The 18,724-nt window shown below is 46.5% G+C and overlaps 1 protein-coding gene across 4 annotated transcripts in view; it reads left to right on the forward strand.

Annotated features, from left to right (window-relative positions):
* Positions 1 to 18,724, forward strand: part of DNAH14 (dynein axonemal heavy chain 14) — a 153,971-nt gene that overhangs the window by 56,089 nt on the left and 79,158 nt on the right. For all 4 annotated transcript variants that reach the window (XM_072140043.1, XM_072140044.1, XM_072140045.1 and 1 more), the window contains exons 22-34: positions 346 to 467; positions 703 to 874; positions 1,031 to 1,135; positions 2,229 to 2,347; positions 2,441 to 2,515; positions 4,099 to 4,186; positions 5,198 to 5,448; positions 7,241 to 7,472; positions 7,663 to 7,716; positions 8,587 to 8,732; positions 10,472 to 10,540; positions 14,015 to 14,201; positions 15,338 to 15,417. In XM_072140043.1, the coding sequence (XP_071996144.1) occupies positions 346 to 467; positions 703 to 874; positions 1,031 to 1,135; positions 2,229 to 2,347; positions 2,441 to 2,515; positions 4,099 to 4,186; positions 5,198 to 5,448; positions 7,241 to 7,472; positions 7,663 to 7,716; positions 8,587 to 8,732; positions 10,472 to 10,540; positions 14,015 to 14,201; positions 15,338 to 15,417 (1,700 nt within the window). The remainder of the gene's footprint in view (positions 1 to 345; positions 468 to 702; positions 875 to 1,030; positions 1,136 to 2,228; positions 2,348 to 2,440; positions 2,516 to 4,098; positions 4,187 to 5,197; positions 5,449 to 7,240; positions 7,473 to 7,662; positions 7,717 to 8,586; positions 8,733 to 10,471; positions 10,541 to 14,014; positions 14,202 to 15,337; positions 15,418 to 18,724) is intronic.

Raw genomic sequence — 18,724 nt, forward strand, 5'->3', positions numbered from 1 at the left:
GTAACCTCCAAAATCTAATGCTTCCCGTGCGTTGTCACTAAGGCCACCCAACTAGCCGGATCACTGGGAATTTCCTATATCCTTCCATAGTCTTGGGTCCATAGGAAAGAGTAGAGTAGAGAGTGTCCCCTGCTCTGGAGGACTCACATGTTACATAGACTCCCATATATGTGACTGGTCACCGTGTAATACCACATTTCACCTGAAGGTGCTGCTGCAGGATATGTGTGAGGTCACACTGCACCTTCCTTCGTCGATCACCGCTGATCGATGGTGAATTCACCTTCCTGATCTGCTGATCACCGGAGGATTGAAGACCTCGAGTTATTTCTCATCTTATTCCAGAACACGGTGGATGAATGGGACAGGAAGCTGAACCTCTTCTCCCGCACCATGGAAGAATGGATGATGTGCCAGAGGAACTGGCTCTACCTGGAGCAAATCTTCCTGGCGTCCGACATCCAGAGGTAAAGACCATCCGATTCCTCGTAACCTCCGGGGTACAAGGTATATGCTCCATGGGAGGTCACTTGTTCCATCATAGAGATGGACCTGGCCACAACGTAGACAATGGAGATGTTCTCACTTCTACTTTCGGTGGTGCTGGAAGTGGTCCAGATCTTCTGAACATGAGGTCCAAATTGTTGGAGCGTTCAGATTCTGATGACCCGTATAATATCCGCCCTGTTATGTCTGTACTAGGCAGCTCCCGGCCGAAGCCAAACTTTTTGCCCAAGTGGACGCTTCATGGAAAGAGTTGATGAATCAGATCAAGGATAGACCCAACGCGCTCCGAGCAGCCACCACACCAGGTGTTCTGGAGGTTCTGCAGACCAACAATGGTCACCTGGAGAAGATACTCAAATGCCTGGAGGTAGGTGGGCGACTCCGCATCCAGCGGTTCTTGGTGACTTGTATGAGAGTTTTGGGGTTTGTGAGGGCGGCCGTAGGACCTAATGAAGAAAGACGAGGACACTTCCATTAGGATCCTCCCACCGGACACTTACGACTTTTCCATTTCCCCTTCCAGGACTTTTTAGAAATTAAACGAAGGGTTTTCCCAAGGTTCTACTTCCTCAGCAACAATGATCTCCTCTCTATACTGGCCGAAAGCAAGAACCCCAATAGTGTGCAGGTAAGTCACCCTTGAAAAAAACTGCAGCCAGTGTAATGTATCGTCTCTAGAGAGATGTGTAATCAAACCTTTGTGTATGTTGTTAGTAGCAGCAGGACTGTGATATATGGATATACATTACAGGATTGTACTGAGGGTGTATCCTCACACTGCTGTGCTCTGTGCTCTCTGCAGCCAGTGTTATGTATTGTCCCTGGAGAGATGTGTAATCGGACCTTTGTGTATGTTGTTAGTAGCAGCAGGACTGTGGTATATGGATTTATATTAAAGGATTGTATGGGGGGGGGGGTTATCCTCACACTGCTGTGCTTTGTGCTCTCTGCAGCCAGTGTTATGTATTGTCCCTGGAGAGATGTGTAATCGGACCTTTGTGTATGTTGTTAGTAGCAGCAGGACTGTGGTATATGGATTTATATTAAAGGATTGTATGGGGGGGGGGGGTTATCCTCACACTGCTGTGCTTTGTGCTCCCTGAAGCCAGTGTTGTGTATTGACCCTGGAGAGATGTGTAATCAGACCTTTGTGTATGTAGTCAGGAGCAGCAGGACTGTGATATTTGGAACTATATTCCAGGATTGTAGCTCCTCCATGTGCATGGGGGGGAGGGGGTGTATCCTCACACTGCTGTGCATTATGCACTTTGCAGTCAGTATTTGGTATTATCCTTGGAGAGAAGTGTAATCATATCTTTGTGTGTGTTGTTAGTAGCAGCAGAACAGTGAAATATGGATTTCCCTCCAGCGTTGTAGGCTCTCTGAGTGTTCTGGGGACATGTCCTCACACTTTTGTTCTCTTAGTTCTCTACCTAGAACCCCTCCATGGCCCCCCTCGTTTATGCTCTTTGTGAACACTGTTGTATTCGACCTCGAGCCTGTTTCACCTTTCACCCTAACTGAAGGGGAGGGTTAGGGCAAAGAGTACAGGGCACAGCAGTGTGAGGACAATCCAGAAATCTATATTTTACAGTCCTGCTGCTACTAACAACATGCACAAAGTTCTCATTGCACCTACATCCCATCTCTCCCGGACTGGTACCCGTCTTTACCAGAATCTGCTTGGAGATGATATAACTGTGACTCCTTATATACCGCAGCCGCACCTGGGGAAGTGTTTTGAGAACATCCAACATTTGGACATAAAACATCACGTGAACAGTTCCCCCGAGGTGGAGACGATTATATCTGCGGAAGGAGAGAGGATCTGCATGCCTAAGTATATTATCTAATTCTGCTTTAATTAACGAGAATTATTAGCCGGGAACATTGTGTAGCGTTTATAGTAAAAACAATGTGTCGCCTCCTGCAGGAACGTGCGGGTCAGGGGCTCCGTGGAGCAGTGGCTGGGAAACGTGGAGACCAGTATGTTCGACGTGGTAAAAAAGTGAGTGCTAACCTGGATACAGATCAATCTATAATCTCATTATATTATCTATTATAATCTCATTATCTATCTGTCGCTTTTGTATATTAATACAGTAGACATCCTGCCCAGACCACCATGACAGCTTCTTCCAGCCATAGTCTGCCTCGGCAGAGGTTCCTTGACTCCATTGCTCTTCATCTCTCTATAATCTCATTATCTATCTGTCGCCTACTTACATTAATACACTAGACTTAAAATCCCCTTTTTTCTCTTCCATCCTGCCCAGACCACCATGACCGCTTCTTCCAGCCATAGTTTGCCTCGGCAGAGGTTCCTTGACTCCATTGCTCTTCATCTATCTATAATCTCAATGGGGCAGATTTACTTACCCGGTCCGTTCGCGATCCAGCGGCGCGTTCTCTGCGCTGGATTCGGGTCCGGCCGGGATTCATCAGGGTAGTTCCTCTGCCGTCCACCAGGTGGCGCTGCTGCGCTGAAAAGCATCTGAACGCGCTGGAGTTCACCGGGCCGGACCAAGTGAAGGTAAGTGCGTCCCAAGCAACACATTTCTTTTTTTAAATGCGGCCGTTTTTCAGAATCCGTCGGGTTTTCGCTCGGCCACGCCCCCGATTTCCGTCGCGCGCAAGCCGGCGCCGATGCGACACAATCCGATCGCGTGTGCCAAAATCCCGGGGCAATACAGGGGAAATCGGCGCAAATCGGAAATATTCGGGCCCTTAGTAAATGACCCCCATTATCTATCTGTCGCCTACTTATACTAATACACTAGACTTAAAATCCCCTTTTTTCTCTTCCATCCTGCCCAGACCACCATGACCGCTTCTTCCAGCCATAGTTTGCCTCGGCAGAGGTCTCTTGACTGACTGCTGTTACTTCCCGCTTTCCGGCATCCCACTACTACCCCCTAGTTCTGTGCCTATTGTTGTCCATCAGACCCTGTTATTGTACCTCCGAAAGCCACCGTGACCCCCAAATACTAATAATACTGCATTAACAATTATAATGCCTCCTGTCTACCCCTTTAAAGGGCATCTACCACCAGGATGAAGGGCTGTATGCAAATGAGCCTGAGGGGCTCCAGGCTCCATAGGGGTTAATGGAGCCTGGAGCCCCTCAGGCTCATTTGCATACAGTCTTTCATCCTGGTGGTAGTTGCCCTTTAAAAGGGTAGACAGGAGGTATTATAATTGTGCAACTTGAAAGCCCCTTAAAAGGGATTGTCAGTATATGTTTCTAACATGTGACCGTTCATTTGAAATGATAAAATCTAAAAGATGGGGAATGGTGAGGCAGGGAACCTACAGCTTCTTGCTCTGCCATTTGGTTTTTACTGGATGTTTATATTCTGCAGCTACCACTAGAGGGAGCTCAGGAGCTGAGTGTGACCTGATGCATTATAGATCTCTGTGTATGCTGTAAACTCTAGTACTCCCCCTAGTGGTGGCTGCCGACAGTCAGAATTTTTCTTTTCATACAGGGGATTTATGATCTATCAGAAAAATTGAGCTTGGACCACAGTAAAGATATAATTGGGTAATAAAACAAAATTTTTAGCAACTTAATTCACCATTTAATTACAGGCTGGTGCGAGCCGGAGTGCTGGACTGGGGTCAGTCAGATTTTAAGAAATGGATCCACACCCACCCAGGACAGGTCATTCTTGTAGTGGTACGTATCTTATAGACAGCAGGACTGGTGAAACCCTGGAGACTGGAGCAGCTGAATGCAGAGAGCACTTTAGGGTAACTGACCGCCCCCAGGGCACTTTAGGCTAACTGACCGCCCTCAGAGCACTTTAGGGTAAATGGCCGCCCTCAGAGCACTTTAGGGTAAATGACCGTCCTCAGGGCACTTTAGGGTAAATGGCCGCCCTCAGAGCACTTTAGGGTAAATGACCGTCCTCAGGGCACTTTAGGGTAAATGGCCGCCCTCAGAGCACTTTAGGGTACATGACCGCTCCCAGGACACTTTAGGGTCAATGACTGCCCCCAGAGCACTTTAGGGTAAATGATCGCCCCCAGAGCACTTTAGGGTAAATGATCGCCCCCAGAGAACTTTAGGGTAAATGATCACCTTAGAGCACTTTAGGGTCAATGACTGCCCCAGGACACTTTAGGATCAATGACTGCCCCAGGAAACTTTAGGATCAATGACCGCCCCCAGGACACTTTAGGGTCAATGACCGCCCCCAGGACACTTTAGGGTCAATGACCGCCCCCAGGACACTTTAGGGTCAATGACCGCCCCCAGAGCACTTTAGGGTCAATGACCGCCCCCAGAGCACTCTAGGGTCAATGACCGCCCCCAGAGCACTCTAGGGTCAATGACCGCCCCCAGAGCACTCTAGGGTCAATGACCGCCCCCAGAGCACTCTAGGGTAAATGACCGCCCCCAGAGCACTCTAGGGTAAATGACCGCCCCCAGAGCACTCTAGGGTAAATGACCGCCCCCAGAGCACTCTAGGGTAAATGACCGCCCCCAGAGCACTCTAGGGTAAATGACCGCCCCCAGAGCACTCTAGGGTAAATGACCGCCCCCAGAGCACTCTAGGGTAAATGACCGCCCCCAGAGCACTCTAGGGTAAATGACCGCCCCCGGGGTACGTATCTGTTGCTTATATTAGATTCTATATATAAAAGATATTTTCCACCTTCCAGAAGTTTTCTCTCTTGGTTTCAGAGTCAGATCATGTTCAGTAAGGATTGTATCAAAGGTTTCTCCAGTGACGATCCAGAGAAGGAGCTGAGAAATGTCCTGTCCATCCTGGAGAGACGTCTGGGGGAGCTGGCGGAGCTGACAGTAGAGGTCTTCCTCCTCCACCAGAAGAGGACGCTGGAGGCTCTGCTCATCCTCTATGTGCACTGCAGAGACGTCCTGACCCAATTACTCAGGAACAAGGTGTTTACCGCTGAAGACTTTGAATGGACAAGGTAGGTCTCACCTCCACGTGTTCCAGTAACAGATTGGGGTTTTAAAGGTCACCCTACATCAACCCTTTCATGAAAGTGCACCCATAATTTGCTAAAAGAATAAGACAAGGAGGTAGTACTGTCTGTACCTATATCATTTACAGGAAGAGATGAGGAGGTAGTACTGTCTGTCCCTATATCATTTACAGGAAGAGACAAGGATGTAGGACGGTCTGTACCTATATCATTTACAGGAAGAAACAAGGAGGTAGTGCTATCTGTCCCTATATCATTTACAGGAAGAGACAAGGATGTAGTACGGTCTGTACCTATATCATTTACAGGAATAGAGAAGGAGGTAGTACTATCAGTGCCTATATCATTTACAGGAAGAGACAAGGAGGTAGTACTGTCTGTACCTATATAATTTACAGGAAGAAACAAGGATGTAGTACGGTCTGTACCTATATCATTTACAGAAAGAGACAAGAAGGTAGTACTATCTGTACCTATATCATTTACAGGAAGAGAGAAGGAGGTAGTACTGTCTGTATCTATATCATTTACAGGAAGAGAGACAAGGAGGTAGTACTATCTGTGCCTATATCATTTACAGGAAGAGACAAGGAGGTAGTGCTATCTGTACCTATATCATTTACATGAAGAGATAAGGAGGTAGTACTATCTGTACCAACATACTTTACAGGAAGAGACAAGGAGGTAGTACTGTCTGTACCTATATCATTTACAGGAAGAGACAAGGAGGTAGTACTATCTGTACCTATATCATTTACAGGAAGAGAGAAGGAGGTAGTACTATCAGTGCCTATATCATTTACAGGAAGAAACAAGGAGGTAGTGCTATCTGTCCCTATATCATTTACAGGAAGAGACAAGGATGTAGTACGGTCTGTACCTATATCATTTACAGGAAGAGAGAAGGAGGTAGTACTATCAGTGCCTATATCATTTACAGGAAGAGACAAGGAGGTAGTACTGTCTGTATCTATATCATTTACAGGAAGAGAGACAAGGAGGTAGTGCTATCTGTCCCTATATCATTTACAGGAAGAGACAAGGATGTAGTACGGTCTGTACCTATATCATTTACAGAAAGAGACAAGAAGGTAGTACTATCTGTACCTATATCATTTACAGGAAGAGAGAAGGAGGTAGTACTATCAGTGCCTATATCATTTACAGGAAGAGACAAGGAGGTAGTACTATCAGTGCCTATATCATTTACAGGAAGAGACAAGGAGGTAGTACTGTCTGCACCTATATCATTTACAGGAAGAGAGAAGGAGGTAGTACTATCAGTGCCTATATCATTTACAGGAAGAGAGAAGGAGGTAGTACTATCAGTGCCTATATCATTTACAGGAAGAGAAAAGGAGGTAGTACTATCTGTACCTATATCATTTACAGGAAGAGAAAAGGAGGTAGTACTATCTTTACCTACATACTTTACAGGAAGAGACGAGGAGGTAGTACTATATTTACCTATATCATTTACAGGAAGAGAAAAGGAGGTAGTACTATCTGTACCTATAGCATTTACAGGAAGAGATAAGGAGGTAGTACTATCTGTACCTACATACTTTACAGGAAGAGACAAGGAGGTAGTACTATCTGTACCTACATACTTTACAGGAAGAGACAAGGAGGTAGTACTGTCTCTACCTACAATTTTTACAGCTGGGTCAGGAGGGTAGTACTGTAGCACTACCTTTACCCACATAATGTACATGGAGAGACAGGTCGCACTGTCTGTGCCGTTGCAGTTGATCCCAGTCCCTCCGCTGTGTTGCAGGCAGCTCCGATATGAATGGAACCCCCAGAATAACTCCTGCTACGTGGTGCAGGCGGGAGCCTCCTTTATGTACGGCTATGAGTATCTGGGCTGCTCCTCTCGTCTGGTCATCACCCCCCTGACTGACCGCTGCTGGCTGACGCTGACCGGGGCTCTGGATCTACATCTAGGAGGATCCCCGGCTGGACCCGCCGGAACCGGGAAGACCGAAACTGTCAAGGATCTGGCCAAAGTAATCATCCAGATTATACAGGGAGATGAGGGGAGGGGTAAGAGTGCTGGGAGCCCGGGGTAATATACATGGTGCTGCCCCGTCCTACCAGAACCAGAACTTCCCTGACACCTCATCACCTTCTTGTATCTGGGTGTGTCATAACCAGTCATTATATTATATACTGATATGTTATATATTATTCCTACAGGCATTAGGAAAACAGTGTGTAGTGTTCAACTGCTCCGAAAGCCTGGACTACAAGGTGAGGAGAGCTGCACTCACTATTCTCCTGTCTACATACATGACATTACTTATCCTGTACTGATCCTGAGTTACATCCTGTATTATACTCCAGAGCTGCACTCACTATTCTCCTGTCTACATACGTGACATTACTTATCCTGTACTGATCCTGAGTTACATCCTGTATTATACTCCAGAGCTGCACTCACTATTCTGCTGCTGGTGCAGTCACTGTGTACATACATGACATTACTTATCCTGTACTGATCCTGAGTTACATCCTGTATTATACCCCAGAGCTGCACTCACTATTCTGCTGCTGGTGCAGTCACTGTGTACATACATGACATTACTTATCCTGTACTGATCCTGAGTTACATCCTGTATTATACTCCAGAGCTGCACTCACTATTCTGCTGGTGCAGTCACTGTGTACATACATGACATTACTTATCCTGTACTGATCCTGAGTTACATCCTGTATTATACTCCAGAGCTGCACTCACTATTCTGCTGCTGGTGCAGTCACTGTGTACATACATGACATTACTTATCCTGTACTGATCCTGAGTTACATCCTGTATTATACTCCAGAGCTGCACTCACTATTCTGCTGCTGGTGCAGTCACTGTGTACATACATGACATTACTTATCCTGTACTGATTCTGAGTTACATCCTGTATTATACTCCAGAGCTGCACTCACTATTCTGCTGCTGGTGCAGTCACTGTGTACATACATGACATTACTTATCCTGTACTGATCCTGAGTTACATCCTGTATTATACTCCAGAGCTGCACTCACTATTCTGCTGCTGGTGCAGTCACTGTGTACATACATGACATTACTTATCCTGTACTGATCCTGAGTTACATCCTGTATTGCAGATGATGGGGAAGTTTTTCTCTGGGATGGCGCAGTCTGGAGCCTGGTGTTGTTTCGATGAGTTTAATCGTATTGATATTGAGGTTCTGTCAGTAATCGCCTCTCAGATACACACCATCAAAACTGCGAAGGACAGCCAAGCCATAAGGTACAGTGCACATGTAATCCTATGGGAACAGGGGAGTCGGCTCCATTGTGAACATGAGGCCTTCTTTTCGGATTGCTGGTTTTGCTGCTCAAGACCAGAACCTATATACTTATACAGGCGGTCCCCTACTTACAGACAACCCATAGTTACGGACCCCTCTGCCCCCTGTGACCTCTGGTGAAGCTCTCTGGATGTTACTATAGTCCCAGACTGCAATGATCAGCTGTAAGGTGTCTGTAATGAAGCTTTATGGATAATCCTTGGTCCAATTACAGCAAAAATTGTGAAACTCCAATTGTCACTGGGACAAAAGAAAAAAATTTCGCTAGAACTTCAATTATAAAATATACAGTTTCGACTTACATACAAATTCAACTTAAGAACAAACCTCCGGACCCTATCTTGTACGTAACCCGGGGACTGCCTGTAGTTTGTAGTAGCTTAGGTTGCTTAGCAATCACAGAACTTCTTATCCAGGTGACCACCCGGATGGTTAACTGGAATCTTTAATCCCTGTATCTCACCTTCTAAAGATGTGAAATAAAGAGTGACCAAAAATGGTAAGATTTGAAAACCACAACTCCTTCTGCAAAAAACAAGCCCTCAGACATCAATACAAAGACAATGGGGCACATTTACTAAGGGTCCGCAGCCGCAAATCCGTCGGGTTTTTCCCGAATATTTCCGCTTTGCGCTGTATTTCACGGGATTGTGGCGCACGCGATCGATTTTTGGCGCCAACTTTCACGCAACAGAAATGGGGGGGCGTGGCCACCGGACAACCCGAAGGATTCGGAAAAACCGCGGAATTTAAAAAGCCATTTGTGTCGCAAGATCAAGCACTCACATACACCAGAAAAAAGCAGGTGAACTTCGGCGGACCTCGGCGCAGCAGCGACACCTGGTGAATATCGGTACACGGACCTTATTGAATCCCGGCAGAACCCGAATCAGCACCGGAGAACCCGCCGCTGGATCGCAACTGGACCGGGTAAGTAAATGTGCCCCAATGAGGCTGATTTACTTACTCGGTCCATTCGCGATCCAGCGGCGAGTTCTCTGTGGTGGATTCGGGTCCGGCCGGGATTTATTAAGGTAGTTCCTCCGCCGTCCACCAGGTGGCACTGCTGCGCTGAAGAGCATCGGAACGCACTGGAGTTCACCGAGCCGGGCTGAGTGAAGGTAAGCGCAAGCTCTGCGACAGATTTTTTGTTTTAAATGCGTGCATGCCAGCGCCGATGCGCCACAATCCGATCGCGTGCACCAAAATCCCGGGGCAATTCAGGGGAAATCGGCGCAAATCGGAAATATTCGGGTAACGCGTCGGGAAAACGCGAATTGGGCCCTTAGTAAATGACCCCCAATGTTACAGATTTGCGAGTGGGTTAAGAAGAAACAAATATCTCATTTTACGTGGGGAGGGGTTTTGCACAAAAGTTTTTTTTACTACAAAAAGATAAACTTTATTCTCTCGTCTTTGATGCCGTGGATTGAATACCGGCCACTGAAAACTACAGCTCATCCTACAACAAAACAAGTCTACATCAACAGGCTGCTGCCTGGATACAGACTGCGCTGTAGTCGTAGTCAGATCATTCGGGGGCTCCTCCCCTACATAACAATAGGGGGCACATGACAGAAAGTAGCCGCTGTTTTTTTTTTTTTTTTTTTTCTTCTATTTGCCCCCATTTTGTCCGGGTTTTGTGTGATTTTTCATCTTTTCGTGATGTATTTTTCAGGTTTATATTTGAGGGGCGAGAGATCCGTCTGAACGTGTCCTGCGGAGTCTTCATCACCATGAATCCCAGGTAGGTGCCGACACACGGAATACCAAATGTTCCTCCCCATAAATTATACATGTAGCGGGTAAACCATCTGCGATAACGAGTGTTGGGACCGCCCCCTGCCTCGGGTAACGAGACGCCGACGCTGCAATTTTGGGCTTTTTAACGACCTTCTTCATAGGAGTCTCGTGTCCGCAGCCGATCCCCGCGCGTGACTGATGTAGAAGACGCTACATAATAATAATGGAGGAATCTGCAGAGCATCGCGACACAATCTGCAGCTATTTATACCCTGCTCCGCTTCTGTAGGAAGTTTGAGAGTAGGTCAGCGCATCCCTCCCTCCCGCTCCGAAACTTTACTCCCGTGTATGAACCACAGACAATCCCATCCATCTGTAGGAACCGGAAAATAAAAAAAGAGGAAATTGTCCCTGCAGAGATGTGTAACCAGACCTGTGTGTATGGTGTTAGTAGCAGCAGGACTGTGATATATGGATTTATATTCCAGGATTGTACTGCGGGCATGTCCTCACACTGCTGTGCTCTCTGCAGCCAGTGTTATGTATTGTCCCTGGACAGATGTGTAATCAGACCTTTGTGCATATTGTTAGTAGCAGCAGGACTGTGATATATAGATTTATATTCCAGGATTGTACTGGGGGCGTGCCCTCACACTGCTGCGCTCTGTCATCTCTGCAGACATTGTCAGGTATTGTCCCTGGAGAGATGTGTATTCATACCTTTATGTATGTTATTAGTAGCAGCAGGACTGTGATATATGGATATAAAGCCCATAGTTTCTAAAAGTCTACTAGAGGTGAGTCCTCACACTGCTGTGTTCTGTGCTCTCTGCATTAAACTGTTCTACAACCCCTCCTCATATCAATAAATTCATTACATTTTCTGCAAGGTATTTTGGTTGTATAACCAGAGCTGTGTGTATGGTGTTAGTAGCAGCAGGACTGTGATCAATGGATTTATATTCCAGGATTGTACTGTGGTTGTGTCCTCTCACTGCTGTGCTCTCTGCGGTCAGTGTTATGTAATGTCTCTGGAGAGCTGTGTAACCAGACCTGTGTGTATGGTGTTAGTAGCAGCAGGACTGTGATCAATGGATTTATATTCCAGGATTGTACTGTGGTTGTGTCCTCTCACTGCTGTGCTCTCTGCAGTCAGTGTTATGTAATGTCTCTGGAGACCTGTGTAACCAGACCTGTGTGTATGGTGTTAGTAGCAGCAGGACTGTGATATATGGATTTATATTCCAAGATTGATTGTACTGTGGACATGTTCTCACACAACTGTGCTCTGTTCTCTCTGCAGTCAGTGTTAGGTATTGTGAGATGCATTGTCAGACCTTTGTGTATCTTTTAAGCAAAGCTACAATCCTGGAATATAAATCCATATATCACAGTCCTGCTGCTACAGTGTGATCAGGGCTTGACCTGTTGGGCATTGTCCCTGGAGAGTAGTGTAATCAGACCTTTTGTGTATGTTCTTGGTAGCAGCAGGAATGTGAAAAAAAAAATTATATTCCAGGATTGTACCACTACTGTGCTCTTAGCTCTGCTTTACGCCCCCCCCCCTGCTCCAGTGAGTGCTATAGTATACAACCAAAATACCTTGCAGAAAATGTAATGAATTTATTGATATGAGGAGGGGTTGTAGAACAGTTTAATGCAAATAACACAGAACACAGCAGTGTGAGGACTCACCTCTAGTAGACTTTTAGAAACTATGGGCTTTATATCCATATATCACAGTCCTGCTGCTACTAATAACATACATAAAGGTATGAATACACATCTCTCCAGGGACAATACCTGACAATGTCTGCAGAGATGACAGAGCGCAGCAGTGTGAGGGCACGCCCCCAGTACAATCCTGGAATATAAATTCATATATCACAGTCCTGCTGCTACTAACAATATGCACAAAGGTCTGATTACACATCTGTCCAGGAACAATACATAACACTGGCTGCAGAGAGCACAGAGCACAGCAGTGCGAGGTCTGATAACACGTCTCTCTAGGGACAATACATAACACTGGCTGCAGAGAGCACAGAGCACAGCAGTGTGAGGTATGATTAAACATCTCTCCAGGGACAATACATAACAGTGGCTGCACAGAGCACAGAACACAGCAGTGTGAGGTCTGATTACACATCTCTCCAGGGACAATACATAACACTGGCTGCAGAGAGCACAGGGCACAGCAGTGGGAGGTCTGATTACACATCTCTCCAGAGACACTATATAACACTGGCTGCAGATAGCACAGAGCACAGCAGTGTGAGGTCTGATTACACATCTCTCCAGGGACAGTACATAACACTGGCTGCAGAGAGCACAGAGCACAGCAGTGTGAGGTCTGATTACACATCTCTCCAGGAACATTACATAACACTGACTGCAGAGAGCACAGAGCACAGCAGTGTGAGGTCTGATTACACATCTCTCCAGGGACAATACATAACACTGGCTGCAGAGAGTACAGAGCACAGCAGTGTGAGGTCTGATTACACATCTCTCCAGGGACAATACATAACACTGGCTGCACAGAGCACAGAGCACAGCAGTGTGAGGTCTGATTACACATCTCTCCAGGGACAATACATAACACTGGCTGCAGAGAGCACAGAGCACAGCAGTGTGAGGTCTGATTACACATCTCTCCTGGGACAATACATAACACTGGCTGCAGAGAGCTCAGAGCACAGTAGTGTGAGGTCTGATTACACATCTCTCCAGAGACAATACATAACACTGGCTGCAGAGGGCACAGAGCACAGCAGTGTGAGGTCTGATTACACATCTCTCCAGGGACAATACATAACACTGGCTGCAGAGAGCACAGAGCACAGCAGTGTGAGGTCTGATTACACATCTCTCCAGGGACAATACATAACACTGGCTGCAGAGAGCACAGAGCACAGCAGTGTGAGGTCTGATTACACATCTCTCCAGGGACAATACAGAACACTGACTGCAGAGAGCACAGAGCACAGCAGTGTGAGGTCTGATTACACGTCTCTCTAGGGACAATACATAACACTGGATGCAGAGAGCACAGAGCACAGCAGTGTGAGGTCTGATTACACATCTCTCCAGGGACAATACAGAACACTGACTGCAGAGAGCACAGAGCACAGCAGTGTGAGGTCTGATTACACGTCTCTCTAGGGACAATACATAACACTGGCTGCAGAGAGCACAGAGCACAGCAGTGTGAGGTCTGATTACACGTCTCTCTAGGGACAATACAAAACACTGGCTGCAGAGAGCACAGAGCACAGCAGTGTGAGGATCCCACACTGCATTTTGAGAAGATACAATCCCAGACAATAAAAGATTCCCTGATTGTCTGGAGTAATGGATGGGAAAAACATCAGTGTCCCTGGTGTCTGGAGGTTAGATGTCAGTATCCCTGGTGGTCTGGGATTGTAACGGTTAAAGTGTAACATTTATAGGGATTTATTTGGGATTTTGTTTCCAGGTACAAGGGTCGGGTGGAGCTGCCAGACAATCTGAAATCTCTCTTTAGACCGGTGGCCATGATGGTCCCGGACTACCAGCTGATCGCCGAGATTATGCTCTTCTCCGAGGGATTCAAAACCGCGAAATCTCTGTCTGGGAAGTTAGTGAACCTCTATCAGCTGGCCAGCAAGCAGCTCTCCCAGCAGGTAACACACCGGGGGGTGGAGCAGGGGTTAACAAAATTCTACATTTTATGCTTAAAGGGTGTGTATTGTTCTTGCAGCCTCTCACTTTCTGACTGGGGGAGGAGCCACACATGACCGGTGGTCAGACTATCATAAATGGGTTGGCAACTGCAATTTCATCATAGAATTCCTTACATATATAATACAGAGATTATTAACCTGACCATCATTTTTCTATTGAGATATCTCTTTGAGGGCTTGTTTTTTGCATGACAAGTTTAATTTCCTGCCACCACTATTTTTCGGGGGGAAATATACTCTATTAAGACAAATTATAAAATTAATTTTTAAAAGGGGGAGCAACTACAATCTCATCATAGAGGGTGCGGCTATAACACTACTAAGGCAAATAAATAAGGTAACTAAAATTCTGCTTTTTTTTGGGTTGGTTTTTTGTGATTTTCATCCTGACGTATAAAAACTAAAAATTGCCTTCGAGTCCCCCATTTTACTTACAGTATCTTTCACTTTAAAAATGATATTTTGATTACTCCAATTTTTTTTTTTTTGCTGCTGCTGATCCTGTATGGGGACTTGTTTTTGGTGGGGTGAACTTAGGTTTTATTTGTATTTTTTTTTTTTTTTTATGGTAAACTTTTGTCACTTTTTTTATTCTTTTTATTTCATTAGCATTTTGTAAGAATATTTTTTTATGACATATCCCATAATCCTTCCCATGTGTGGGGTCCTGGAGACCAGGGTGGGCCCACAGAGTGCAGTGATACAAAATCCTGCAGACTTACTGTTAGAATTATATTTGGCTAGGGGAACCAGAAAGTAGTGGGACTCGTTCCTCTCTCTTCCTTCTCGTTTCGATTTTGCTCCGTCACCTCGTTAGATCTGAAATCTCAAGTGCTAGAAGGAGGGGTAAAAGCTAGACCTTGTATGGTGGCCCAGCAATGGGTCACATCACACCAAGGGGCGGAGTCAGGGGAACCCCCAAGTTTCCAACGATGGGAGCTGCCATCGCCACAGGCGGGATATTGAGGATCGGCGTACCCTGTTATATCCTTGAATCATGATTTCGGACCCCAAGCTCAGGTTTGGTGATGGCTTGTACTATTATCCCTATAATGAGTCCCCTCTATGTTCTCTAGAATCATTACGATTTTGGGATGAGAGCCATTAAGACGGTGCTGGTGGTCGCTGGCCAGAAGAAGCAGGACGTGGAATCCAGGTAACGACAGAATACAGAACGTCTCTGTTGGGCTGATACATTGCAGTTACAAAAACCTTCCTTTTATTAGTTTGGAATAAATCTTTAAATTCTGGCCATTTGCAGTCACCACTAGGGGGAGCTTGTGTAGCCGGGCTTTATAAATGCATGTAAATAAGTCTGTGAGCTCCCCCTAGTGGAGGCTGCAGACATCCAGAATATTGTCACATGACTCTGTCTTTTTATAACATGTAACAAACTAAATCTCTAAATTCTGGATGATTAACCCCTTATTAGCAACTGTAACAACAGCACAGAGACCCCCACCGACTTCCTTAGGTCTCCCAGCACTTTTCCGTCACTTCTCTTTTTCGGCGTTGCCTCCTCTACTTCCAGGTTATTTTCCTTTTACTTCTATGCGCTTGCAGGACGCGTCCTCGTTGGTATGAAATTCACACATTGAAGTGTATACACGTATCAGACCGGACGGAGGAGCCTCCCTGCAGTGTGTCTGAATAATCCAACATTGCCTGTAGCCACCATGAACTCTGTATATTACAAAGTGTTACCTCTGGCGCCCCCATGTGGTGTGGTAGCTGCAGCACAGCAGGATGAGACTTCTGATAGACTTCCATATATCTGCCAGCTTAGAGGATGATGACTCCACACAATTCTATAAAACAACCTCACACATGCCGGATTATATGTACATTTAGGGTCGATTTCTCACAGTAACGATAGGGGGCGCACAGCTGTTCACATCAATGTTTAAAGGCCAAATAACTTTTTAAAAAATCTTTATCATGATCAGAAGTAGTTTTTTTGTTACAGAGCTTACAAATCCTCGGCCATAGAGTTACATGATAAAATTCTGGAGTCTGGCAGCCACCACTAGGGGGAGCTCAGGAAGTTACTGAAGACAGATATTTATCATTTCTTGCATAGATTTCCCTTGTGGTGTCATTCACCACACAGTGGAGAGAGTCGGATAAAGTAAGAAGGAAGTGTCTCCATCCACTGCGTAGTGGCCATTGTAGGTACTGCAGGCTCAGTAGGTGGCGCTGTCATTCACCACACAGTGCAGAGAGTCGGATAAAGTAAGAAGGAAGTGTCTCCATCCACTGCGTAGTGGCCATTGAAGGTACTGCAGGCTCAGTAGGTGGCGCTGTCAGTCACCACACAGTGGAGAGAGTCGGATAAAGTAAGAAGGTGGTGTCTCCATCCACTGCGTAGTGGCCATTGTAGGTACTGCAGGCTCAGTAGGTGGCGCTGTCAGTCACCACACAGTGCAGAGAGTCAGATAAAGTAAGAAGGTGGTGTCTCCATCCACTGCGTAGTGGCCATTGTAGGTACTGCAGGCTCAGTAGGTGGCGCTGTCAGTCACCACACAGTGCAGAGAGTCGGATAAAGTAAGAAGGAAGTGTCTCCATCCACTGTGTAGTGGCCATTGTAGGTACTGCAGGCTCAGTAGGTGGCGCTGTCAGTCACCACACAGTGCAGAGAGTCAGATAAAGTAAGAAGGAAGTGTCTCCATCCACTGTGTAGTGGCCATTGTAGGTACTGCAGGCTCAGTAGGTGGCGCTGTCATTCACCACACAGTGCAGAGAGTCGGATAAAGTAAGAAGGTGGTGTCTCCATCCACTGTGTAGTGGCCATTGTAGGTACTGCAGGCTCAGTAGGTGGCGCTGTCATTCACCACACAGTGCAGAGAGTCGGATAAAGTAAGAAGGTGGTGTCTCCATCCACTGTGTAGTGGCCATTGTAGGTACTGCAGGCTCAGTAGGTGGCGCTGTCATTCACCACACAGTGCAGAGAGTCGGATAAAGTAAGAAGGTGGTGTCTCCATCCACTGCGTAGTGGCCATTGTAGGTACTGCAGGCTCAGTAGGTGGCGCTGTCAGTCACCACACAGTGGAGAGAGTCGGATAAAAATAAGAAGGAGGTGTCTCCATCCACTGTGTAGTGGCCATTGTAGGTACTGCAGGCTCAGTAGGTGGCGCTGTCATTCTTCTGGGTGAGAATGAATGTTCTTATATTTTTCCTATAATACTTTGGGAAACATTGCGCCCCCCCCCCCCCCTTCCCCACGATCACCTACCCCCCAAGACGGAAAGAGGGAGGTCCAAGATGGCGTCATGGAGCCATGTGACCAATGTCTGAGGATAATCGCTGCAGGTAGTTTTATTGTGGAGCAGTGGAGAGGACTTTGTCATGTAGCTAGAAGAACCAGTAATGAAAGGGTGTATAATAACGGCCGCTCCGCGCCGGCGCCGCAGGGTGTCATGGCGGTCTGCACACCTGATAATCCCATCAATAGCGCCGCCAGCAGAAACGCCGGGGCCCCGCTGTTCCAATGAGCCTAATGCTTTGTGATGCAGCTGAGCTGATGCTGCAATAAAACAGAAATTCGCCAGCAAAGCGAAATATTAATATGGATGTGCGGGAGCGCCGGCCCGGTTATAAATAGCATCCAAATCCGGAAAAATAAATTCAAGGATTAGCTAAGTGCGGAATATGCTGTGACATCCCGGACAGCGGAGCAGATCTGCTGTATGCGGGGACCATGAGTCCTGCCCAGATATCTGGAGAGTTGTATCTGATCCTTGGAAAGTTGAGTGATTACATCGCTGGTGATCAAAAACAGAACTGTAGAGGGTGCACCGGCTCCTGTTATACATAGATGTTGTTCTCCGAGTGACCCCCGGATGTTGGACCCCCCACCATTTATCATAATGAGGGTCAAATGTGTATTGAGCGGTGGTCATGTGTGACTGCAGTCCTAGTGAGCATGCTCGACCACCAATGCGTCCACATCCATGGGGCGGCTCTCCAGAAAGTCCCGTACAAGTAATTGAAGCTGTTTCCTATTGCTCCTCCCCCACCAGTGACACGTGTTGCCTCCTCCTCTTCTTTTCTCCACATCTTGGCAGCATCCTATGCACAATTTAGGATTATCTATATAACTAAATCTTCTTCTAGGCCTGATCTGGTCTCATCTCCTAATATGATGCTTGTGCAAGGCATTATGAGACATGTAGCCAGAGCTAGAAAGTAGACATCTACCTATGTGATACATGTGCAAGGCATTTTGGAACATGTAGCCATAGCCTAAAAGTACAACCTCCCTACATGATGCATGTGCAAGGCCTTATGTGACAAGTAGCCAGAGCTAGAAATTAGTTACCTCCCTACATGACACATGTGCAAGGCATTATGGGACATGTAGCCAGAGCCAGAAAGTAGACACCGGCCTAGGTGATACATGTATAAGGCATTATGTGACATGTAGCTAGAGCTAGAAAGTAGTCAACTCCCTACATGATGCATGT

This window comes from Engystomops pustulosus, chromosome 3, assembly GCF_040894005.1.
Source record: "Engystomops pustulosus chromosome 3, aEngPut4.maternal, whole genome shotgun sequence".
Taxonomy (NCBI): domain Eukaryota; kingdom Metazoa; phylum Chordata; class Amphibia; order Anura; family Leptodactylidae; genus Engystomops; species Engystomops pustulosus.